Source organism: Indicator indicator, chromosome 15, assembly GCF_027791375.1.
Source record: "Indicator indicator isolate 239-I01 chromosome 15, UM_Iind_1.1, whole genome shotgun sequence".
Classification (NCBI taxonomy): Eukaryota; Metazoa; Chordata; class Aves; order Piciformes; family Indicatoridae; genus Indicator; species Indicator indicator.
The window spans coordinates 1460370-1484604 of record NC_072024.1 but is presented as its reverse complement, the minus strand read 5'-3'; the positions used below and the strand labels follow the sequence as shown (position 1 = coordinate 1484604).

At 53.3% G+C, this 24235-nt stretch overlaps 1 protein-coding gene across 1 annotated transcript; it reads left to right on the top strand.

The window, feature by feature from the left end:
- Positions 1-18367: 18367 nt before the first annotated feature.
- On the top strand, positions 18368-22306 carry BHLHE40 (basic helix-loop-helix family member e40). The gene is made up of 5 exons (XM_054387334.1): positions 18368-18447; positions 18572-18641; positions 18973-19080; positions 19747-19870; positions 21385-22306. Exons 1-5 carry the CDS (start codon positions 18368-18370, stop codon positions 22245-22247), a joined length of 1245 nt encoding a protein of 414 aa, XP_054243309.1. The 3' UTR covers positions 22248-22306.
- The last annotated feature ends 1929 nt before the right edge of the window (positions 22307-24235 follow it).

Genomic DNA, 24235 nt, shown 5'->3' with positions numbered 1-24235 from the left:
GTGGTGACCCCAGCACTGCACAGAGCCTTCACTTCATCCATGGCTGGCTGCAGGAGAGGCAAGAGCCTCGCTGAAGGCAAGGCAGAATGTGCTTCAAAGCCAGTTTATGGTTCAAGGAGGTGTCAGGATTCTCTCTACAAACAGAAATGGATTTGATTTGTGTTTTAGAAGTGCATAAGAAAACCAAACCTGAAGACCTCCCACCAGTTTTCTGAGGAAGTTACTTCTGAGGAAGTCACTTTCTGAGGAAAGTAGTTTGGTATCCAAAACAACAGCAGGCTGAGCCGCTTGGCAGAGGTCACAGCATTCAGCTGAACTTGTCCTGTTACTCAGCACTCTGCCACGCCGTGAGAGGGGTTTCACTGGAAGTCTGGAGGAGGTTTCCTGCTGGAAGATCAGGCTAAATAAAGGTCTTCCACCTCCAGAATTCCAGCAGCTGAGTTTCAGCACAGGCTCTAGTGGCAGCGTGACACTGCTGTTCAGGCTGCACAGCTAAACCTCAGACCTCACTGATCACACAGTGCTTGGAAGGGACCTTCCAAGGTCATCTTGGCCAACCCCCCTGCAGCAGGGACACCTCCAGCTAGAGCAGATTGCTCAGGGTCCCATCAAGTTTGACCTTGAGTGTCTCCAGGGATGGGGCCTCCACCACCTCCCTGAGCAACCTGTTCCAGTGTCTCCCCACCCTCACTGTGAAAAACTTCCTCCTGATGTCCAACCTAACTCTGCCCTGCTCCAGTTCCAAACCATTGCCCCTTGTTCTATTCCCCCTGGCCCTTCTGAGCAGTCCCTCCCCAGCCTGCCTGGAGCCCCTTCAGATACTGAACTGCAGCTCTAAGGTCTCCTCAGAGCCTTCTCTTCTCCAGGCTGAACAGTCCCAACTCAGCCTGTCCTCAGGTGCTGCAGCCCCTCTAATCATCCCCGTGGCCCTAATTTTGGTGATGCTGAGTTGCAGCCAGTGATTAATGGAGCAAACTGTGCCAAGCTGGGTTAGTCCCTCAGGTCATAGAATCCCAGAATTGTTTTGGTTGGCAAAGCCCTTTCAGCTCATCCAGACCAACCATTCTCTAGCTCCACCAAGGCTGGTGCTAAACCATAGCCCTAAGCAGCACAGCTCTGCCTCCCTGAAACACCCCCAGGGATGGGCATTCCACCACTTCCCTGGGCAGCCTGGTCCAGTCTTTGAGAGCCCTTTTAGGGAAGAAGTTTCTTCTGATGTCCAATCTAAACCTTCCCTAGGGCAACTTGGTCACCTGGTTTGTGTTTCCCCTGCTCCTATCTGTGAAGATTATCTGAGGGGAGGCCTGGTTTTGGTTAGCTGGGCATGATGAAACTCCTCTGCTGTTAAAATATCTCACTTCAGGAAGCTCCTTTTGCTGTGTCTTAGCTCTGGGAGGGCTGAACTCTGGACAAAGCACAAGCAGAGCCCCGAGCTGCCCAGCCCAGCACTGTGATTTCCAGTGAAACTGGGATTACTGGAGGCGTTGAGCTGGTCATGTCATGCTCTGGGCATCCTGACAGCTCCTCAGTGCTGGCTGGGAACAATACCAGCATTCCCAAGGGATGGCTAGCAAAAAAACCCAACAGTGTATTTTAGTATTTCTGATGAGTTTTTAAAGAGTAGCCAAAACTGATGGGCTTCAGCCAGCTCTGTCTGCCATGGGATGCTTCATTTCCGTGTGCAGGGCCTAATTCCATGCTTCCTCACCATGGTTAACCATGGGAACAGGCCTGGATATTCCCAAACAATCCCTTCAAGCCCTGAAGAACTCCTCTGGTGCTCCTGACCTCTGGGCTAAGAAGCCCAGAACATGACTGGAGGGGCTGGGGCTGGGCTGGTGAGGGCAGGAGCTGGTGGCAGGGCTGGTCCCTGCAAGGAGGGAAGAAGAGAGACTCTGGGCTATAGGAGAGGCTTGAAGGGTTGTGTCTGTAATCAGAAGAGCTTAGGAGAGCATGTCAGGGATGGCAAATCTTCTGGCTGAGGGTTTCAAAAGGGTGGGGAGACACTTTGAGAGATTGCTCAGGGAGGATGTGGATGCCCCCTCCCTGGAGGTGTTCAAGGCCGGGTTGGATGAGGCCTCGAGGAACCTGAGGTAGTGGAAGTTGTCCCTGCCTGTGGCAGGGGGTTGGAACTGAGTGATGAAAGAGTGGTCAGGCACTGGAATAGGCTACCCAGGGAGGTGGTGGAGTTGCTGTCCCTGGAGGTGTTCAAGAAATGCGTGGCCATGGCACTTGGGGACATGGTTTGATGACCATGGTGGTGTTGGGTTGAAGGTTGGACTCAGTGATCTTAAAGATCTCTTTCATCAGAAACAGTTCTGTGATTCACAGAGTACATTGGGTTGGAAGGGACCCTCAAAGGTCATCTTGTCCCCCTCAGCAGGGACACTTCCAACTAGATCAGGCTGCCCAGGGCCACATCAAGTCTGGTCATTGATGTCTCCAGGGACGAGGCCTTTAAGGTTCCTTACAACCCATTGTATGATTGAATTAAGGAGGACTTCCTCTGGGAGGAAGAGCCAAAGAGACATGGAAAGGATCCAAACCCTCTCCTGAGAAACAGGGTGAGGCCAGTCAGGCTTGATATGGGAATTTCTTGGGGTGTGCTTGCAGTTGCCTGGGCCCAGGGAAGCACCAGGAGCAGGATGAAGATAACCTGTGGGCAGAAGGTGCTAGCTGGAGCCAGCAGGAGGGTGAATCACTGACCCACACCTGCAGAAAGCACCTTGCTGGCTGGAGCTGCAGCAGTCTTTGCTGAACTGGGGGTTTTTAATTCAGATGTAAATGGGAAATGACTTCAGCAGCTGAGGCTCTGTGGGCACAGGGCTAGAAAAGGCACTACCATTTTACATACCACATTAGGGCTTGAGACTGAGAGGAAGGAGCCTTTGCTCTCCCAGTCTCATAGTTAATAACCAAATATATGTGGCTCCATAGGGCGTGAATAACTCCTGGAAGCAAAGCAGGTACCAGGGCTGAGTCCTTTGCCTGCTATAAATGACTCAAAATAATTGGTTTGGTTTCCCTTATGAAGTCACAGGTCCCAGATGTTTCCTTGGAACATACCTGGCTGCCTGTGTAGCTCATAGGGAAAGGACCTGTTGCAGTTGTCTGCTGGATGTATCAGTTGCCCCCTGGGCCTGTACTCCACCAACTTTTCTGACAGGTTTCTGTGTGCCTGCTTGGACAGCTTGCTCTGGTTGGAGTGGGAAGGCTTGGAGAGCCTGAAGCCTGCAGCCTCTTGCTGTGGGAAGGAGCAATGAGGAAAGGAAATTGCTGCAGTGCAAAGTTACAGCCTGTGCTAGGCAGGGCTCTGGTGGGATGAAGAAACAGAATCACTATGGTTGGAAAAGATCTCTGGGGTTCATAGATTCATAGAATGGTTTGGGTTGGAAGGGTCCTTGAAGGTCATCTAGTTCCAACTATCTAGCTAGCTAATATCTAAGATCATCAAGTCCAACCATTAGCTAACTCTACCAGGGCCACTACTACGCCATATCCTTGAGCACCATATCTAGATGACTTTAAAATACATCCAGGGATGGCAATTCAGGCACTTCCCTCAGCTCTTCTGGCCTCAACAGCCACAGTGGGCAGGCCTATGGTGGCCACAAGTCAATGCCAAGGAGGTCCTCTCCATGGCAGCTTATCATAAGGGTGTGATTCAGCAGCTTTCTAGAAATGTGAGGATCTAAAAGAAGAAAAGAAGGAAGTTTTCCTTCTCTGCCTCATTCTACATTAAGAAATAAGGCAGCTTGGGTTCTCCCTTGAGGTGGTGTCCTTGCCCATGGTGGGGGGAGGAGAGGGGATTGGAACTAGATGATCTTTAAGGTCCCTCCCAACCCAACCCAGGCTGTGATTCTATGAAAAAGGGAAATTTGGTCTCCAAAAAGCCCCTCTCTACCCCTCCCCACATCCATCTCTGTACCACATGGCTCTGCTTCACTCTTCACTTGTTTTGACATCAAGTGCTTTCCCTCAAAAATTGTTAGTCACAGCTCTGCTTCCACCAGCTCTGAACCCTCCTCAGAACACTTGGAAATGGGTGACAGGGATGTCAGGGATGTGTGGTGGGGATGGGGAGGGGTGGGTGGATTTAGCCTTTGCAGCAGGTTCTGCACCAAGGTTTGGGAGCCCAAAACTGGTGTGGGCTGTGCTAAGGGAGTCCCTGAAGACCTGCCAGAGGGTCTCTGGTGGGTTCTTTGAATAAGACAAACTGTGAAGATGGAAAACAGTTGAGGCCACATCCCTGGAGATGTTCAGCATGAGAGTTGACATGGCCCTGGGCAGCTTGATCTAGTTGGAGGCATCCCTGCTGACTGCCAGCATGTTGGACAAGATGAGCTTTGAGGGTCCCTTCCAACCCAATGCAGCCTGTGAATCTGAAACCCAGAAGATCTGGTAACAGCACAGTGGGGCTGCCTCTGTGAGTTTGATTCAGGGAGGCAGAGAAGCCAGAGTGATGACTGGTGTAGGGTTGACTAATCCAGGTTGAAGGGTGTCAGCTGTGAACTAGCTGCCTCAAATCCTGTTTTGGAGCAGCAAACTGCTTCATCAAGCACTTCAGAAGAAAAAAAAAAAAACAACCCACAAGTGGTGTGTTGGATCAGATACAGGTTCCTGAGAGCTGCTGGGAAGGAAGGAGCAAGGGATGTTTGGGTTAGAGCTGTAAAATTCTCTTCCAGGCCTGCAGCAGCTGCACATGCAAGCAAGGCTGAAGTCACTGTGGGATCCAGAATGAAATGAGCCTTCCAGCCCCCTGCTTCCTCAAGCAATTACTCCATGTGCTGCACCCTAATGAGAACCTGCGCCATTTCCTCAGCCCTCCACTCTGCTGCTCATGGCTTCTGCTTCAGAGCTCTTCTGAGCAAAGCCCATCTGGCCAAGGGCTGACATTTTACTGCAGAGGAGAGAAACCCTTGGAAATGAGTCATTGTGATAGGGTCATGGAATGAGTTGGGTTGGAAAGGACCATAAAGCTCATCCAGTTCCAGGCCTCTGCTGTGGGCAGGGACACCTCCCACCAGCCCAGGTTGCTCAAGGCCTCATCCAGCCTGGTCTTGAACACCTCCAGGGAGGGGACAGCCACAACCTCCCTGGGCAATATGTTCCAGTGTCTCCCTACCCTCACTTCAAAGAATTTCTTCCTCATCTCCAGTCTCACTCTCCCCTCTCCCAGCTCAAAGCCATTGTCCCTCATCCTGGCACTCCCAGCCCTTCGCAAAAATCCCTCCCCAGCTCTCCTGTAGCCCCTTCAGGTACTGGCAGGCTGCTCTGAGGGCTCCCTGGAGCCTTCTCTTCTCCAGGAAGCACCTCTGGCCTTGCTGTGCATTGTGTTTATAATCCTCTCATTGCTAGTAAGTCTCTAATCATGGCTGTGCAGAAAGGTCACAGTCATAGAATGGTCTGGGTTGAAAGGGATCTCTAAAGCTCCTCTAGTCCAACCCCCTTTGCAGTAAGCAGGGACATCCTCAACTAGATCAGGCTGCTGCTGACAAGCAGATCCAGCCCAGAATGGTGTCCTTCTGGGTTTCTTAGCTGTACCCTGATGGACCATGGCTGGTCCCCAGGGAAGGTAGGGAGGAGATGGACCTTCCAGCAGTGGTAGCCAGGACCTGAGTGAGGCTCTGTAGTGACAGAAATATGAAATCAGCAAATCCCAGCAACGACATCAGAGCGGAGGAATGCAGCCACGTGCTGCTGATCCAAAGCCATTCTTGAAAGAGAGTCAAAGAGAAGAGGATTGGTGAGGGACTCTGGAACAGGAGACGTCACCGTGGGCAGCTTGGGGTGGTTGCTACGTGATGAGGCTGTTCTGGACAGCAGGACAATGTGGAACAGGGATTGGAATGCATCATCCTGGGTCAGATTTCCTCAGTGTAGGAGAGGAAGCAGGACAGGCTGAGGAGCCGCTGGGCCAGTGTTCAGATGGGTGGTGAACCAGGTGAAGGATGGTTTAGTGCTGACCTGGCAGTGCTGGGTGAATGGTTGGATTCCATGATCTGAAAGGTCTCTTCCAACCAAAATGATTCTGTGATTCTATGTCAGGATGTTTCAGCTGGCTGCCCCTTCCCACCAGCTGTAGTAGACAGAATCTGGGTGATTATAAGATTGAGAAAAGTTAAAAAAAAAGGGGAGCAGAGGGAAGTAAATGAAGTGCAGGTACATGCTGGGGCTGCAGACCCCAGGGTCAGATGGGGATGGTCAGACACCCAGAACTAGGGGCTGGAGGTGATGAGGAGCAGCTAAAGCAGGATCCTAGTGGATCACCACACTGTGCTGCAGGCATGGTCCAGGGCAGCAGTGATGCTGAGCTCCTGGTGATGGTGATGGAGCCTTCTTAGCCATGGAGAGAAGCGGTGGTTGGTACAGAGAAGGAACCACTGTCTGTGGTCCCAGGGCAGGGTGATGAGGAGCAGGAGCTGATGGCTGGACTGAGGGGCTGGGGGTGTCTGCAGAGCATTTCCTTCTGTGAGGAGAGGGGTCTGAGTGGGGCTTTGTGTGGTAATCTCTGTTCTGGGTTGTTCTGGCACAGCAGGCAGGAACAGGGAGGTGGTGGAGTCCCCATCCCTGGAGGTGTTTAAGAAACCTGTGGCCATGGCACCTGGGAGCGTGGTTTGATGGCCATGGTGGGGTTGGGTTGCTGGTTGGACTGGATGATCTTGGAGGTCTTTTCCAACCCAAACAACCCTATGGTTCTATGAACACAGGTCTCTACAGAAGCTGATCTCTCCTAGCCTGAGCACAGCCTGCAGTGTCTGTGCTGTGTACACAGAAAGAGGAGGGAAAATCAAAACCTTTCCAGCAGCAAAGCCATAAATAGCAATCCAGCCTGACAACTCCATCCCTACACACACACACACGCACACACCAAACCCAACCAGGAGAAACCAACAACCACCACCCCTTTGGTAGGGACACTTCCTGCTGAGGAGCCTGGCTGGAGGCTGTCCCTGGTGCAGATGAGTTCTCAGGAGGCAGAGGAAGGTGCGGTCTGGGAGTGAGGTTCTTCCAGCCCCTAATTACAACCTGCTGCTCTCAGGGCTTCTGCCCAGCCTGCTCCCGGAACAGGATTTTTCCCTCTTCCAAGACTGCAAAGAGGCAAATTGCTGCCAATATGCAGCTTGCTGAGTGTAACCTGTGGTGCTGAGCCACACCTTGAAGAAAAAAAAACAAACAACAAAAACCAACAAAAAACCCAACCAACCCAACACAAAAGGAACTTCCAGATTCTTAGATGTGAAAGATCACAGCAGCTAATTGGGGTTGGTGTAGCCTGGCTTCCCCAGGTAGGAAAGCTGCCCATCTGCTGTGGCTGGTGGCTCTGGTCATTCCCACCCTTCTGCACCCTAATAAAGGGTTGTACCTTTGCATCATGCCACCCTTCCAGATTGCAAGGTGGTGGAAACCTTGTTCTCAGCAGAGCTGAGCCCTGAGTAAATCCCTGGTGAGCACCATGGAAAGAAGGCTGAATAGGCCTGGCTTAGGTTAGAATCAATGAATCACAAATTCATAGAATCACAGAACGGTTTGGGTTGGGAGAGACCTTAAAGATTATCCAGTTCCAAGCCCATCCACAGCCTCCCTGAGCAACCTGTTCCAGTGTCTCCCCATCCTCACTGTCAAGAATTTCTTCCTCATCTCCAGTCTTAATCTCCCCTCATAGAATCATAGAACTGTTTCAATTGAAAAAGGCTTCTAAGATCATCAAGTCCACCCTTCAACCTAAGTAGACATTGACCTGAGTAGATGTGGCTTAGGTTAGAAGCAGAGAATCCTAGAAGCAGATAATTGTTTTGGTTGGAAAAGCCCTCTGGGGTCATTGGGGTCAAGCAGACATCTATCTGAGCAGATCTGGCTTAGGTTAGGAGTGGGAGTTATGCTCTCAAAACCACCACAAGCTTGGTCCCAGAGCAGGAGGTGCAGATGGGAGATGAAGGTGCTGGGAAAAGCCAGAACATGAGCCCTAACAGGCAAACTGGATCTGGGGATGTCTTTACTCAGCACCACAGCTGGCTCCGAGATCCTGGGGAAAGCTCCAAGCCTCGGGAAGCGAAGGACTAAAAATGCAGAGTAGGGTAAGATGGAAATGAGACAAAGTCATCACTTCCCAAAACCTTCACAGTGAAGGAAACACCTCCCACTGTCTGGAGGATCCATGGGAATATTATAATACTTGTTCCAAAAACATGACTGGGTGGATCCAGAGTTACTGACGCAGACACAAGCAGCTAATTGAATTCAGACGTCGGAGCCCTGGCCACCATCTGGCCTCAATAAAACGTGGGTCCGTAGCTGTTCCTCAGCAGATGGTTATTCATTTTCATCATCTGAAATCAAAAGATCATTTCTCTATCTGCAGATCAAAGGAGGCTTCATGTCTCCTCGGTCAAGGTTTATAAAACCAAAGCTCTGTCCTCTCCTCTGGCCCTTACGTGCAAGGCAGGCGGGAGGTGGTTCCCCCGAAAGCTTCACACAGGCTCTGGCCAGCCACATCTGGGCAGCAGCTGTAGATGTTCACAGCTTTGTTTTCATTACACTGAATCACAGAATCACAGAATAGATCTGGTTGAGAGAGCCCTCAAAGATCATGCAGCCCAAGCCTCGCCCCAGCAGGACGTGCAGTTTATAGCAAACCAGAAGGGACAGCTGGGAGGAGCTTGTGTGGCCATTTGTGTTTGCCCAGACCCTTGGGAGGTAACCCCTGGGAATATTTTGTGATGAAATTCCTCTTTTTGCCCTTAGATGAAAACGCTCAAGAGCACCAGCTGACCTCTCACATCCCACCCTCAGCCTCGGTGTGAGGCCATCCCCGTGCAAGATGAACCCATAGAGGTACAAGGCAAGTCTTGGACTTCCCTTCAGTGGTTGTAAGGGTGAGTGAGTGCTCTCCTCTGAGGCTGCACATCAGTGCTGCTCCACCAGCAGCCAGGCCATGGGAGGAGAAGTGGGGCATTGGAACAGGCTACCCAGGGAGGTGCTGGAGTCACCATCCCTGGAAGTGTTCAAAAAACAAGTAGATGTGGCACTTTGGGACATGGTGTAATGGTCATGGAAGTGCTGGGTGGACGTTGGACTTGATGATCTTAGAGGACTTTCCCAACCTTAATGACTCCATCATTCCCAGGTTGCATGGGACCCTCAAGGGTCATCATGTCCAGCCCCCCTGCAGTCAGCAGGGACATCTCCAACTAGATTCTAGGATTCCACAAGATACATTTAGGTGGAAAGATCCTGCTTTGGCAGGGGGGGTCAGACTGGGTGATCTCTGGAACTCCCTTCCAACCCCTAGCATTCTGTGATTCTTCCATACCCACAGCTCTCTGGGACAGAGGTGATCTTTGCCACCTAAGAATGAGAAGTGTGTGGCTACTCAGCATGCAGTAAATGGAGTCCTGGCAGTAAAGCTCACGTCTGCAGCAGCTACCTGCTGGCTGATGTGCAGTTCTCATCAGCATGACCCAAGACAGGGCTCCTCTCCTGCAAAGGCCCCAGCTGCTGGAGTGCTCTTTGCATTTCAAACACCTCTGCACGTGGTTAACGTTTGCACCACACTCAGCAGGCATCTCCAGGAGGAGCAGGAGCTCTTCCCTGCCACGGCTGCAGTATGGAAATGAACCTCCCCGGCAGACAGCAGAGTCCCACCTCGGTTCCCATTTACCTGGAGATGAAAGTGCTGGGGCTGCCGGTGTAGGCGGGGCACAGCTATTTAAAAACCTCATTAGAGAAAGTATGTGGGGAGCACAGCAACACCCTCGGCTGTGGTTTGCTCCAGGACTTCTCAGCCAGATCACTTCTGATACAGAGGGAAGGGCACTGTGAGAGACATTCCTGTCAACTCACAGGGATGCCTTGGGTGCACTTTGCCTCCTTTTCTGTCCTGGTGGGCTGTGTTTTCTGTGTCAACATGGGCAAGTTCAGCCCCAAGCTGCTGGTGAGGTGAGAAGTCTTACTGCAGCATGGTAGCAGGGATCTGCTAGGATCAAGTGAGGCTACATCTAGAGGACTGGATCCAGTTCTAAGCTCCTCAGTTTAAAGAGAAACTTTTTTGGTGTGAGGGTGCTGGAGGCCTGGAGCAGGCTGCCCGGAGAGGTTGTGGAGTCTCCTTGTGTGGAGAGCTTCCAATACCCCCTGGTCATGGTGATCCTGGGCAAGCTGCTGTGGGTGCCCTGCTGGAGCAGGGTGGGGCTGGACTGGATGATCTCCAGAGGTCCCTTCCAACCCCCACCATGCAGGTTGGTTCTGTTTCACACCAGAGGAAGCCAATCAGCAGCCCCATGTGTCATCTTGATTAGACACCAACCCTCCATGAATATTTCCTGTTCCATGTAATTCCCCTTTGTGCTTATTTCAGCTGAGTTTGCAGCAGCAGCAGCAGTGCCTCAGCCACATCTGGCTCATGATGCACATGGGATCAGAGCAGGAGTTTGGGAGGAGGTGGATCTGGATTCAGAGGTTTGGCTTCTTCTTTAGAAAATGACTGGTTGCATTCTCCCACGGCTGCTCCAGACTGCCCCAGAGCTTAATGAGATTCAGGTCCAAGTGGTTTCTGAGTCTGCATGCCTGGGAAGCAGTCTCATGTGCCTGGTTTGTCTGGCCTGTTGTGAGGGAGCTCCTGCACCTGCATTTCCCCTGCCTCCTGCCTTTCCTGTGTGTCTATCTATTCAAAGGGCTCCAATGTTCTTTAACCCCTAAAGAGCTGAACCCCCCTTTCTCTCCCAGCATACTGAACCCTCACAGAATCATGGAGTAGAATTATTAAGATTGGAAAAGACACCCAAGGTCAAGTCCAGCCCTTAACCCAGCACCCCAGGTCACCACCAAACCATGTCCCTCAGCACCACATCTCCATGGCTTTGAAACCCCTCCAGGGATGGGGACTTCACCACTGCCCTGGGCAGCCTGGGCCAGAGCAGGCCAAGCCTTCTGAGGAAGAAATTGTTCCTCATGTCCAACCTAAACATCCTCTGGCAGAACTTTAAGCTGTTTCCTCTCGTCCTATTGCTTGCTACATTGGAGAAGAGACCAACTCCCACATCACTCCAACCTCTTTTCAGGGATCTGTGGAGAGCAATGAGGTCTCCCCTCAGCCTCCTCTTCTCCAGACTAAACACCCCCAGGTCTTGTCTTGCTGCCCTTCTCTGGATGGTCAGCAGACCTTAAGCAGCCTCAGTTAATCAGGAGCAGTGCAGCCCTCAGCCAGCCATGGGGACCTCCTGCTCCCTCACAAGCCTGGTTTGATGCCAGAGGCTCACACACAGCTCAAAAGAGCAGGCTGGGCTAAGCAAGCCCACCCACAGCATGCAGGCTTGTCCTGCCTTATCTCCAGCCACCTGAGCTGGTGGTGCCCCTGCAGAGGTTCAGCTGGGTTCTTCTCAGCACAGCTGGAACCACATGCCAGCTTCTGCCCCAGCCAGCTTCCCACAGCGAGCTGCTGCTGTGCTTGTCACCTCTGCCACCAGCCCTGACAGGCAGCCTTTGCTCTGCTGCCAGTGGCATTTGCAGGCTGAACTCCCTGAACTGATCACCAGCACCTTCCACGCCACGAGCGTGCAGAGCACACAGACCTTGTCCAGCAGGCTCAGGGTTCACAGGGCAAGGCGCAACTGATCCGTGCCCTGACGTGGACTCCTGATCTCTTCTTCTGCCTTTATTTCATTGCTATTTTAGGGGATGTATGATGGGTTTTAAAGCCAGTGAGCAAGCTCAGAACACTTTTGGATGTTAGTAGTTCTGTTGATGTCATTTGGCCCTGCAGCTGTTGCCTGCATCCCCCACAAAACATCTCCCAAGATGAGGAGCCCCTGTGAGTGGTTTGGATTCCTGCTGGACTGTGAGGATGGCAGTGAGAAATCACTGCTGCTGTGTTGTGGAAAGCCCTGGTGTTTTCTCAGCCTGTGGTAGATCTGAAGACTTCTACTTTCTGTGCTTCACATACTCACACAGCACCAGCCCTCCTGCTTTGCAGAGCTGGGAGCCCAAGCAGAGAGACATCTGATGAGGCTTCATCGCTGACTCACTGTTTGATGTGAGGCAGGAGGAGGAATGTGATCAGATACCATTGTGCAAAGCATCCACCAGACAACTCTGTCACTCAGGAGGAGAAGCAGCTCCTGCTCCTGAGCAGGATGGGCTGGCAGACAGTCTCCAAAATGACTCTTTAGAAGGGCTTGGAGCAATAGGATGAAGGGAAATGGCTTGAGGTTGGAGCAGGGCAGATTTAGGTTGGACATCAGAAGGAAGTTCTGCACAGTGAGGGTGGGGAGACACTGGAACAGGTTGCCCAGGGATGTGGTTGAGGCCCCATCCCTGGAGATGTTCAAGATCAGACTCAGTGTGGCCCTGGGCAGCCTGTTCTAGTTGGAGATGTCCCTGCTGCCTGCAGGGGGGTTGGACAAGATGAGGATCTTCTCCAAGCTGATGCCATCTGTCAATCTGTAAAATGAGGTGGGCAACTCCTCACCATCCTCAACCCCACCTGGGCTCTGCAGAGGCCATGCAGCCCAGGCTTGGCAGCAGGGACTCGACCTTTGAGACGGCTCTTACGCCACGAGCAGAGGTTCAAGGCTCTGCAGGGTGAGTGAGGGGAGGTTGCAGCCCCACAGGCTGGGCATGCCTCGAGTCCTTTCTCAGGAGATGGTGCAAGCAGCCAGCAGGGAACTGGTTAAACAGTGTGGGGCTCAGCTGGGCAGGCTGGCAGCGGGCAGCTGGCAGGGCTCAGTACCCCACTATCAAAGCTGGCCTAAAGTCTCTTATTACCAATGGCAAAGTCCACAAATTTTGCCACTTCCAAATAAGTTTCCACCTCCAGACTTCCTCCCACTGCTGGCTGCTGGCAAAGATCTCAGCTCAGAGCAGGGAACAGCTTGCATCTGAACAGTCTCAGGGCTGAGTTTCGCCCAGCGGTGCCAGCATCATCCCCACAGCTCTCACGTGCCCGCAGCCATGCAGGGCAGTGCCCCGGGCAGAGCCCTTCGCTCACCCAGGATCACAAACAGCTCTGCCTGGCTTCTCCCAGGGCTTCAGCCAAGCAAGCCCTCCCCAGCAGCCCAAGCCAACCTCATCAAGCAGCAGTATTAAATCACAGACTCATGGAATGGTTTGGGTTGGAGGGGGCCTTTAAAGGGCATCCAGTCCAACCCCTCTGCAGCCAGCAGGGACATCCCCAACTAGCGCAGGTTGCTCAGACCCCCAGACAACCTGACCTGGAATTGTGCAAAGGATGGGGCAGCTCCTACTCCTCTGAGCAATCTGAGCCAGGGTCTCAGTGCCCTCCGTGGCAAATATTTCTCCCTTCTCTCCAGTCTGAATCTTGGAGTTCAAACCATCCCCTCTTGTCCTGTCACAACAGCCTCTGCTCAAAAGTCTGTCCCCAGCTTTCTTATAGTACTCTTTAAGTTCTGAAAGGCCACCAGAAGGTCTCCTTGGAGCCTTCTCTTCTCCAGGCTGAACACCATAGAAGCAAAGAATGATTTAGGTTGGAAAAGACATTTAAGATCATTGAGTCCAAATCTCCTGGAAGCTGCTCAACCTGAGTGTTCCTGGCTCAACACATCCTACAGTGACCAAGATGCTGCAGACCTCAGGCTGTGGTGAGGTGGTGAATGTTTGCTGGAGGTACCATCCCACATAGCTGACAGCACCCTGCTGCCCTCTGAGCACTGTCACATCCAGTTGGAGACTGGTGCCACCAAGAGAGATCATAGAATGGTTTGGGTTGGAAGGGATCTTAAAGATCATCCAGTTCCAACCCCCAGCCATGGGCAAGGACACCTCCCACCAGCCCAGGTTGCTCAAGGCCCCATCCAACCTGGCCTTGAATACTTCAAGGTGGGGGGCATCCCAGCCTGGTCTAGTTGATTAGATAGGGTTGGGTGATGGGTTGGACTTGATGATCTTGGAGGTCTCTTCCAACCTGGTTGACTCTGTGGTTCTGTGTGTGGTCTAGAAAGAAGAGACATGCTCTCCTAGAGACAGTTAGGGTCCCATGGATATTTTCTCTTCTCAAAAGCAATGGTTATTAAGTAATTATAGCTAGAGATTTAATTATGGAGGGCTCAAGGCTGCCCATCAGATGCTGAGGGCTGACCATGGCCGTGCAGCACCTCCAGCACGGTGCAGCCTCAGCGTCCAGCCAGGGCCAAGCCCTGGCTGTTCTTCCACCTCCGGTGCCAGTAACCTGACCCGGGATTGCTGGAAATGAGCGAGAGGGAGAGTCAGGGGGTTGGTGACAGGCCACAGGCACATGCCTGGCCTTCATGGATATATTAAGTAAGAGACATTTTAAACCAAAACCACCCTCAGTAACCTTATCATGAGCTCCAAGTCCACAGCCCAGCTGTTAACTCCCAGTGCTGCCCACAGAGGCTCCCAGTGGACGCTGGGGCCGGGGATTTTTGGAATATTTCCCTCCCAAATCGTTGTGGTTGAGACAGTCCTGGGGAAGGGGCAGATGCTGGAGTTCATCCCACCTTCAGCACATCTTCTCATCGATCCCCAAAGCTCGGAGTGTGCCTGTGAACAACTGCAATCCCCCTTGGAGAGGAGCTGCTGCTGTCCTGTGACTCTCAGGAGTCCAAAGCAGGAGGTTTGCTGCTGCCCAATGAAATGAAGCCTTTTGGAATACTTTTGGCTCCTGCCTCAATGTCCTGAAGGAGCCCTCCACGTAGAAATAATTCAGCAAACAACCTGGAGAAGGCAAATTGATGATTGCATCAGCCCCAGCTAATGAAAACCGATCTGCAGGAAAATGTAACTCAGCTCTCCAGCAATCTCACCCCGTGCCCAGGAATGTCAGAACTTACTTGGATCCTCTTTTTAGGGGGGACTCCTAAATCCTTGGCAACATCTCTTAAGGTCATGAGTACATCCTGATATGGAGAATTGTTTGGCAAGCAGGAGAAGAGTAAAAGGGCTGAATAATTGGGGATTACCTCTGACCCTGCTGTGGAGCTCACCACCCACTGTAGGAATGTACCCAATCTCCAGCAGAGCACGCAGGAGGCAGGCAGCTCATGGGCATGAAGGTGGCCACGTACACCCCTGACCTTCAGGCACACAGCAGGTTGGCCCCAAATCTCATTTTTCACTAGCCACCAGCCACAGCAAGCACCAATTGTTTCTGGTGCCTTGGACAGAGGGACAGTGATGGGACATTAACAGTTGTACAGGGTTTGGTTTTCACCCTTTGGTTGGAAGAGAACAGCTTTGGGTCTCCTGGGTAGAGAGAGGATGAGCCACCTCATCAAGCCTGTCACTTGTGCTGGTTGCTTTCTCCTGACCTGCAGGAAGGGACAAATAATTCAAATCTTTTTTTTTTTTTTTTTGGGGGGTGGGGGTGGGGTGGATTTGCTCAGTGCCTGAACAAAAAAAAAGGGCTCAGCTTTGAGAAGCCCCTTTCAACCTCTACCATTGTGTAATTCTAACTCCATGGCCCAGAGCTGTGATCCTGCCCCATACTCACACCCCAGTTTCAGTCCTACCCTTGATGGTGGGCTTGGTCTTCAACAGCACAGTTGGGCTAAATGATCTTTAAAGGTCCCTTCCAACCCAGAACTTTCTCTGATTCTATGACAGGAGTCCTTCAGGCTGGGTGAGCAGGCCTAGGCCATATCCAGTGGGATAACAGTGGCACATCTGCTTTTGGGGAGCTTCATGTCAGAGCAACAGAGCTCAGAGCAACACCAACAGCGCTGCTGCTTGTGCTGCAGATGCAGCTGGAACCTGATGAAGAGGTTTTGGGGGAAGTTACAAACCTTCCATTTGCACCTAGCAGAGTTCTGTGGAGCTGATTAGACAGTTTCAAGACCCAGCTTGACAGGGTGCTGAGCCATCTCATTTAAACTATATTCTTAGCCTGAAATGTTGGACTAGATGATCCTTGACGTCCCTTCCAACCTGGTATTCTATGAATCTATGAATCTCTGCATCTCTGCCTTGCTGGAGGACTCCTCTTGATAACTTCAGGCACCTTCAGCCAGTGGTAAGCCTTAAAAAGCCCTTCTCCACCACCCGTGGAGAACCTCTTTGTGTTCTTACCTCCTGCCCTCAGATCCTCCTGAGGTGGAGCAGCCCAGGACTCTCGAGGGGTCATAGTAGAGGCTCCGTGCTGCAGCTCTGCTGTTCCTTTATCTCAGCCCTGCCCTTTATCTGATGAGCTTGCCTCCACTTGTTGAGCATTCAGCAGGGAGAATGACCAGAGCCCTTCCTGCAGCAGAGGAGGTTTGCTTTGACAGGTACACACTGCTCTGAGCGTGCTCAGTGTTGGGCAACAGCTGGCACCCAGGAGCTGCAGATGCACTGCAATGCATGAAGCCTCCTCAGCTGTCCCCTACAGCCAGGTTTTGGTGACTCTCCCTTGGTTTTTTCCCCGTTTCCAAAGACCTGGGACTGCAGATTTAATTTGGGTCCATGTTTATGCCTCTCTTGGTTTGGGGGAGGGTTGGGTTTTAGTTCACAGAATCATAGAATCGTTTGGGTTGGAAAAGTCCTCTAAGATCATCCAGTCCAACTGTCAATCCAAGTCCACCATGGCCATCAACTATGTCCCCAAGTGCCATGGCCACAAGTTTCTTGCACACTTTCAGGGATGGGGACTCCACGACCTCACCGGGCAGCCTGTTCCAATCCCTGACCACTCTTGCAGCTAAGAAATTTTTCCTCATCTGCAACCTAACTCTCCCCTGGCACCATTTCAGGCCATTTCCTCTCGTCCTACCACCTGACACTAGGTAGAAGAGACAAACGTCCCCTCCCCCCTCACTGCAACCTCCTCTCAGGGAGCTGTAGAGAGCAATGAGCTCTCCCTCAGCCTCCTCTTCTCCACACTAAACACCCCCAGGTCCCTCAGCTGCTCCTCCCCAGCCCTGTTCTCCAGAGCCTTCCCCAGCTTCATTCCCTTCTCTGGACCTGCTCCATTCCCTCAATGTCCTTCTTGGAGAGAGGGGCCCAAAACTGACCTCAGTATTCTATGTGTGGCCTCACCAGTGCCCACTGCAGGGGCATTGTGCAAGGAGATGGGTAGCACACAGCAGCCTCCACCACCACACCTGTGCCAGTAAAAGCCTATTGGCACCCAGGGCACCATTTCAAGGCTGGAGCTTGCACCACTTCTTCACTAAGAGGGTGCCTGGCACAAACTCCCCATGGCAGTGGCTGTGGCACCAAGCCTGGCAGAGCTCAAGGAGCGTCTGGAGGATGCTCTTAGCCATATGGGTTAGTGTTAGACAGTCCTGCCAGGAGCACGGTGTTGGACTCCCATCAGCCTTATGGATCCTTCCAGCTGGAGATACTCCATGATTCCCCTCCTGGAGAATGTGCATAATGCTGTGTCCCCTTCCCTGGGGACACCGGGCCCATGCGACAGCAGGGGGAAGTGTGGGGGGAAGAGGATCCTGCTGGGACACACGTGCAGGGGGCACCCCCATGAGCCGAGCCCAACCCGGGATGGCCATGCAGGTGGAAACCCCCCAGCCCATCCCGGCTAACGGGGCTGCCCCACCAATCCCCGTTCTACCCAGTGTCTCACTGGGACAAACATGCAGGATGACACCCCTCCACCCCAACTGCCTACGTTAACGGGAGAGCCCAGTGCTGCCCAGTATCCCACCGGGACACGCGTACAGGAGGATAGCCCCTCCCATTCCCAACGGTACTGCGGGAGCCCCATGCAGCCCAGTATCTCACCGGAATACGCCAGAGGAATGCCCCCTCCCATTCCCTACACTACCGGGGGAGCCCAGTTCCCCCCGGTATCCCACCGGGACACACGCAGAGGAAGACACCCCCCCCCCTATTCCCTACACTACCGGGTGATCCCCGCGGAGCCCAGCCCCTCCCGGGCCAGCCATGCAGTCAGCCCCCAACCTCCCCCTCCCCCGGTCACGCCGTAGCTGGGACAGCCCCGCCGAGCCCAGCCCCTACCGGGGCGCCCGGGGCCGGCCCCGCCTCTGCCTCCCCGGGCACGTTGCTCGGCGGCGGCGGCGCTGGCGACACGTGAGGCTCATGTGATGGCGGGGCCGGGAGGGCGGGCAGCAGCAGGAGGAGGAGAAGGGGGGGCCCGTCCCGTCCCGCCCCGGCGGCCGCCAGACGTGCCGGCAGTCACAGGGTAGCGCACGTCGCTCCCGTCCACCCACTCGCCCGCATTTAACCCGGCCCGCCGCCGCCCGCCGCTCCTCAGCCCGCCAGGCGCGGACGCGGAATGAGCAACCCACCTTGAGCCAGCCGAGCCAGGAAAAAAAAAACCAAAAAACCAAACCGAACGACCACCAAAAAACACCCAACCGGCGCCGGGCTTCCCGTTTCGGCTTCTTTCAGCGTTCTGCAACCCCCTCCCTCCCCACCCCCGCCCCCCTTCAGCCCCACCGCCATGGAGCGGATCCCCAGCGCGCAGCCCCCGCCCGGCTGCCTGGGCAAGCTGCCGGCCCTGGAGAGCGGCGATGTGCCCGGGTAAGCGGCGGGGAGAGACCGCGGAAGGGGGAATCGGGCTGTGGAGGGGGAAAGGAGGATGTCCTCCCTTTGCGACCCCCGGGGGACAAGGAGTAATTGGGGTGCTTTGGTGTCGCCCGTGTAGGCTGGACTTCGCGCACATGTACCAAGTGTACAAGCCCAGGAGGGGCTTGAAGAGGAGCGAGGATAATAAGGTAAATTGACTTGGGAGGGGGAGATAGAAGTGGGGGGTGTTGTGCGAGGCTGCCCGCTCTGGGTATGAAAAGTTTTCCCGGTGGAGACGCGCCCAGTGTGTGGGGCTGGGATGGGGGAGCAGGTCCGCACTGGAGATGCTGGGAATGGAGGAAGCGGGTTCCCGGGGCTGGGGAGGGGAACGCGGAGATGGGGAGGACACGGAGACGGGGAGGGGGACGGGGACACACAAGAGGCTGGGACACACGGGGACTGGGGACACCTGGAAATGGGGAGGGGGACACAGAGACGGTGCCGGCCGCGGGGCGCTGACCGCTGCCGCTGGCTTTGCAGGAGACCTACAAGTTGCCCCACAGGCTGATAGAGAAGAAGAGGCGAGACCGGATCAACGAGTGCATCGCCCAGCTGAAGGACCTGCTGCCTGAGCACCTCAAGCTGACGGTAGGGTTGTTTTTTTTTTTGGCGGTGGTGGGTTGTGCAGCACCGGGGATCCCGGTGGAGATGGAGCTGGCACCGTCGGACACAAGCAGCCACGGTGCCTCCATGGCTGGGGCTTTGCAGGGTCACAGGACTCTGTCCCTGCTATTTCAGCAGGAATTTGGGTCTCTGATTATTTTGGGGGGTTAAACGGGGGGTGTGGTGTTTTTTGCCATTTCATTTCCCCTTGCCCTTGAGTCCCATGCCCCATGGTGGCTCCATCTACTGTAAGGGCATCCTAAACTTTCCCAGGAGTGGGAATCTTCCAGTGGCTTCCTGAGCTGCTGGGTTGCTCCTTGCTCCCCCCTGCCCATCACCAGCTGAGGGGACCCCCCCCAGCTGGATTCCCCTGGGCTAAGGTCATGATGACAGCAGCAGCAAAGATAATAAAACACTTCTGTGTGTGCTCTGTGGCTGCTCTGACAATACCCAGAGGACCCTGTGGCAGAACCTGCTTTTTAACTGAGTTTTATGGAATATTGACATTTATGGTCCAGTGCTGGTCAGGATCAAGGCTCTGCCTTTCAGCCTCTTTCTCCAAACCACGTCACTCCTGCTGTCACCCAGAACACGTCGGCAGTCCCACTGGGCTGGCAGCAGCAGACGCCAACCTGTCCCTTCGGCTTTCAGACTTTAGGTCACTTGGAGAAAGCCGTGGTCCTGGAGCTCACCTTGAAGCATGTGAAGGCCCTGACCAACCTGATCGAGCAGCAGCAGCAGAAGATCCTGGCTCTGCAGAGCGGGTTCCAGGCGGGTGAGTGCCAGCCGTTGGCGCGTGGGGACCCGCGTGAGCCTGGGGGACGTTCTCCGGGAGCCCAGCAGGCGTGGCTGGGACACCTTAGCAGGGAGGAGGCAGCAGTGCCTGCTTGCAGTCACCACCAGTTTCTGTCTCTTGGCTTAGGAGCTTGGGTGCATGTCTCAATGTGGAGGGGCCTTGTGGAGTTGTTTTGAAGTCCAGGTTGGATTTTAAGTGGTTTTATTCCAAGCTCAGGTTTGTTCTTGAGGTGTTCTCCAAAGCCATTCAGACTTTTCACCAGCTTTGGGTTTGGTTTGTTTGGGGCTTTTTGTTTTGTTTTAGAGTGGTCAGGATTGGAAGGGACCTCAAGGATCATCCATTTCCAACCCCTCTGCAATGGGCAGGGACACTTCACCCTAGATCAGGTTGCTCAGAGCCACATCCAGCATGGCCTTAAAACTGTCTAGGGATGAGGCTTCTACCACCTCGCTGGGCAACCTGTGCCAGTGTCTCACCACCCTCATGGGGAAGAATTTATTCCGAACATCCAATCTGAATCTACCCATTTCTAGTTTTGTTCCATTCCCCCTAGTCCTATAATTAGCTGACACCGTAAAAAGCCTCTCCCCAGCTTTCTTGTAGGCCCCCTTTGGTTTGTTGGGTTGGTTGGTTTTTTGGTCTGGAATCAGCTAACGAGCTCCAGATCTGCTTTTGCTGCACACCTTGTGTAGGTGTTCTTTCTAAAGAAGCCACTCTTGTGTTCTGTAAGGCAGATAGGGGAGCCGGTGTGGCAGCTCCTCATGCTTCAGATGCACTTCTTCTTTCACATGTGGCACTCACGTGAAGCTGATAAAGTAAAATTTAGTTGTGGTTTGTGTTTTTGTTTTTTGGTTTTGTTTTGGCTTTTTTTTTTTCTGAAGAGGCTTCCACTGCTCTGTCAGCCACAGGGAGTGCAAGAGAGCTGAAAGCTAAAGCAAAAAACCACCCAAGGCTGGCAGAGCTGCTGGCAGGCAGACATGCTCCAGGAGCTCTGCCTGGAGGTGAAGGGCGAGGTGCACCCAGCCTTCCCTGGGGTGGTTCCCAGAGAAGGCTCCAGCTTGACTCACTCCTTTGCTCCCTACTTCAGCACCTGTTGAAGGCCACACACCAAAGACAGGACTGAAATAGAAGTGTAGAGTTAGTAAAGTGGGCAGAGGGATGCCCAGATGGGCTCAGGCAGCAGTCAGGGAACAGCCCCCAGGGGAAGCAGTGGATTCCCTTCACTGGTCGGTTTGAGGATGCAGCCTGCCAGGGTGCTGGGCCAGCTCCTTTCAACTCCACTATCACCTAGAAAAGTTGGACCAGATGACCCTTGGGGTCCCTTCCAACCTGGCGTTCTGTGATCTGCCCAAGTTCAGGTCGACCAAGTTCAGCTCCGGCAGCTGCGCGCTGTGCCCGAGGCGCAGCATCGCCTCCAGCCCACCCAGGAGAGGGTAAGGGAACCGTTTAGCACCTCGTTAATGTTTAATTTCTCCCTGTTAATGTTTCCTCAGGTGACCTGTCATCAAGGAGCCTCGATTCCAGCCAGGAAATGTTTCGATCCGGTTTCCAGATGTGTGCCAAGGAAATGCTGCAATACCTGGCAAAGCATGAGAACGGCAAGGACCTGAAGCCCTCCCAGCTGGTCAGCCACCTGCACCGCATGGCCTCCGAGGTGCTGCAGGGGGGAGCCGCCCGCAAGGCCGGGGACCTGCCCCCCAAAATGGCGGACTTGAAGGAGAAGGCTGCCGTGTCCCTGGGCAAGGCGGCAGAGGGCCACGGGAAGAACTGCGTGCCCGTGATCCAGAGGACATTCGCTCACTCCAGCGGGGAGCAGAGCGGCAGTGACACGGACACGGACAGCGGCTACGGAGGGGAGCTGGAGAAGGGCGACTCCAAGGCCGAGCAGCCCTACTTCAAAAAGGATACGGAGCTCAAGTACGCCGTGCAGGAGAGGATAAGCTCCATAAAGCAGGAGACTGAGGACCCGCCGGCCAAAAGGAGCAGGCTGGAATCTCCGGAAGGCGAGAGCCCCTTTGGCAGCGACGTGATGGCTTCTCCTGGTGGCTTCCTGGGCCCCCACGCTCACCAGCCTCCCTTGTGCCTGCCCTTCTACTTGATCCCCCCCTCAGCCACGGCCTACCTGCCCATGCTGGAGAAGTGCTGGTACCCGGCCTCCGTGCCCGTCCTGTACCCCAGCCTGCCGGCCTCTGCCGCGGCGCTCTCAGGGTTCATGAGCCCCGAGAAGATCTCCCCACCGCTGCTGATGCCCCAGAGACTCCCTTCTCCTGTCCCTGCCCATTCCCCTATCGACTCCTCAGCTCTTCTGCAGGCTTTGAAGCAGATTCCTCCCTTAAACTTGGAAACCAAAGACTGAGCTCAGTGTGGTGACTCTCATTTGGGTTTTTTTCCTGGGCTTGGGGGTTTTTTCCCTTCTCCCCCCCCCCACCTTTTTTTTTGGTTTTGGTTTTTTTTTTAAGTTTGGGACTGTTTCACTTTTCTGTATTGGCTGGACAGAGGTGTGGGGATGAGGTTCACTGCACGTAGGAAGCTAAATGCCCATTTTTCTCCCTGACTTGTCAGGTAGCTTGGAGGAGGATGAAGGATGCTGCCTCCAAGTTGAGTGGTTCAGAACTGATTCCAAAAGTGGAAAAAAAAAAAAACAGAACAAAAGAAGGGGTTTGTGCTTTTCCCCTTTTCCCTCCTTCCTTCCCTGCATCTACAGCACAACAGTTGACTCCCTCAGCTGTGACTTATATTGCAAAGCTGTGAAAAAGAAAGATTCAAGGAGGCAGACTTGGCTCTAGGGTCTGTGAGCAGAAAACCAAACCAAGGTACTTCTCCCGAAGGCTTCTGGGGCAGCATGGGTTGGGCTGAACCCATTCCCTACCCTGCTGTGGTGGTGGTGGTGGCCGTGCCACCAGTGGTCACTGCTTGGTCATGCAGAGTCAGGCAGACTTGAGACGGGTTTCTCTCCACACCTTTGCTGATACAGATCTCTCTGTTTGGTAAGAAATGAGCTGTAGGTGCTGCTTGGAAGCTTCTGATGGCCTACATCTAATCACCAAATTACTGCATGGCCCTTCCTGTAACTTGAGCTGCTCCCTCCTTTGGGCCGGGTTAAGGGGAGAAAAGATCCTGAGGATCACTTTGCTTGTTGCACCTCACTCCAGGCCTCTCTCTCTCCCTCCCTGCTGCTGCTGTACAGTTTTGCCAGGCCTAGCCTATTGGAAATCCAAGATGGATTTCCCAGAGCCCTCGCAGGGCGAGCAGCCCATGATGGGGCGAGTGGAGAGCTCCACGCAAGGGGGAGCGCTTCGGCTGCCACCATGCCAGCCCAAGATGCCCTTTGCCAGTGCCTTTGTGAAAGTGACCAGGCTGGGATTTGCCAAGTTGGATCCCAGCGGGCTTTGAGTGGCTTCAATTCCTTCGTCAAACCCTGGCCCACATTGCTGTAGTGAAGGAGGAGGCTTGGGGAGGTGATGCTCGGCCCATTAAAGCGCCAGGGGCTTCGCTTTCTCCACCCGGGAACATCAGGTCCAAGGTGGGCTTTGATTCATTAAAAACCCCAACTTGACAGCAAAAAAAATATAGCCCAACATGGGCAGTGTAGGGGTTTGTTTTTTTTCTTCCTGGTTTGGAGAACTCGTGGCCAGAAAGCCTCTTTGTGTGGCCCTTCCATTGCACCAGCTCTTGAGATGCACTATGCTTGGTTTGCAGGTTGTGTTTGGGACATTTCTTGTTGGATTCTTGTTTTGTTGCTTTGTTGGTTGGGATTTAGGGTTTTGTTTGTGGTTTTTTTTGTTGTTTGGAGGGGGGTTGGGTTTTTTCCTTTTTCTTTGGTCTCCAGTTGTTGCCTTTATTTGTAAAGAATCCTGTTATAAATATATATATATTATATATAAATATATTAAAAAAAGAAAAGGTAAAATATCTATTATTTGTATAACTACTTGAGCATAAAGAAGTGAGAACTCTGAATGTATTCTTGTTTCTGGGTTGTCTTTATTATTATTATTATTATTAATTTTTTTTTGTTGTTTTGGAAGAGAAGAATCTTTTGTTTTCTCTTGGGAGAGGTACAGTGTTTATATTTTGGAGCCTTCTTCGAGGTGGAAGATAATTGTACATATTTTTATCTTGAGTCAATGTTAAGTAGTTGTTTTAAAAGACTTAATAAAATAATTCTTTTCCTGTGGAAGGTGAGGGTTTGCCTCCTGTGCTTCTATCTGCTTGAGCAGGGCTGTGTCGTATGGGCTGCTGGTGAGCAGAGCTGTGCCATCCCTGCCCAAAGCCACCTCAGGGTCCTGTTACCCCTGTCCCTGAGGAGAGTTATTTGAGCTCCCTTGGCCACCTTCAGGGATT

Coding starts and splice junctions, on each gene's coding strand:
- BHLHE40 (XM_054387334.1), top strand. CDS start 18,368: ATGGAGCGGATCCCCAGCGCGCAGCCCCCGCCCGGCTGCCTGGGCAAG. Junction 18,448..18,571: donor GAGAGCGGCGATGTGCCCGG/GTAAGCGGCGGG, acceptor TCGCCCGTGTAG/GCTGGACTTCGCGCACATGT. Junction 18,642..18,972: donor AGAGGAGCGAGGATAATAAG/GTAAATTGACTT, acceptor CTGGCTTTGCAG/GAGACCTACAAGTTGCCCCA.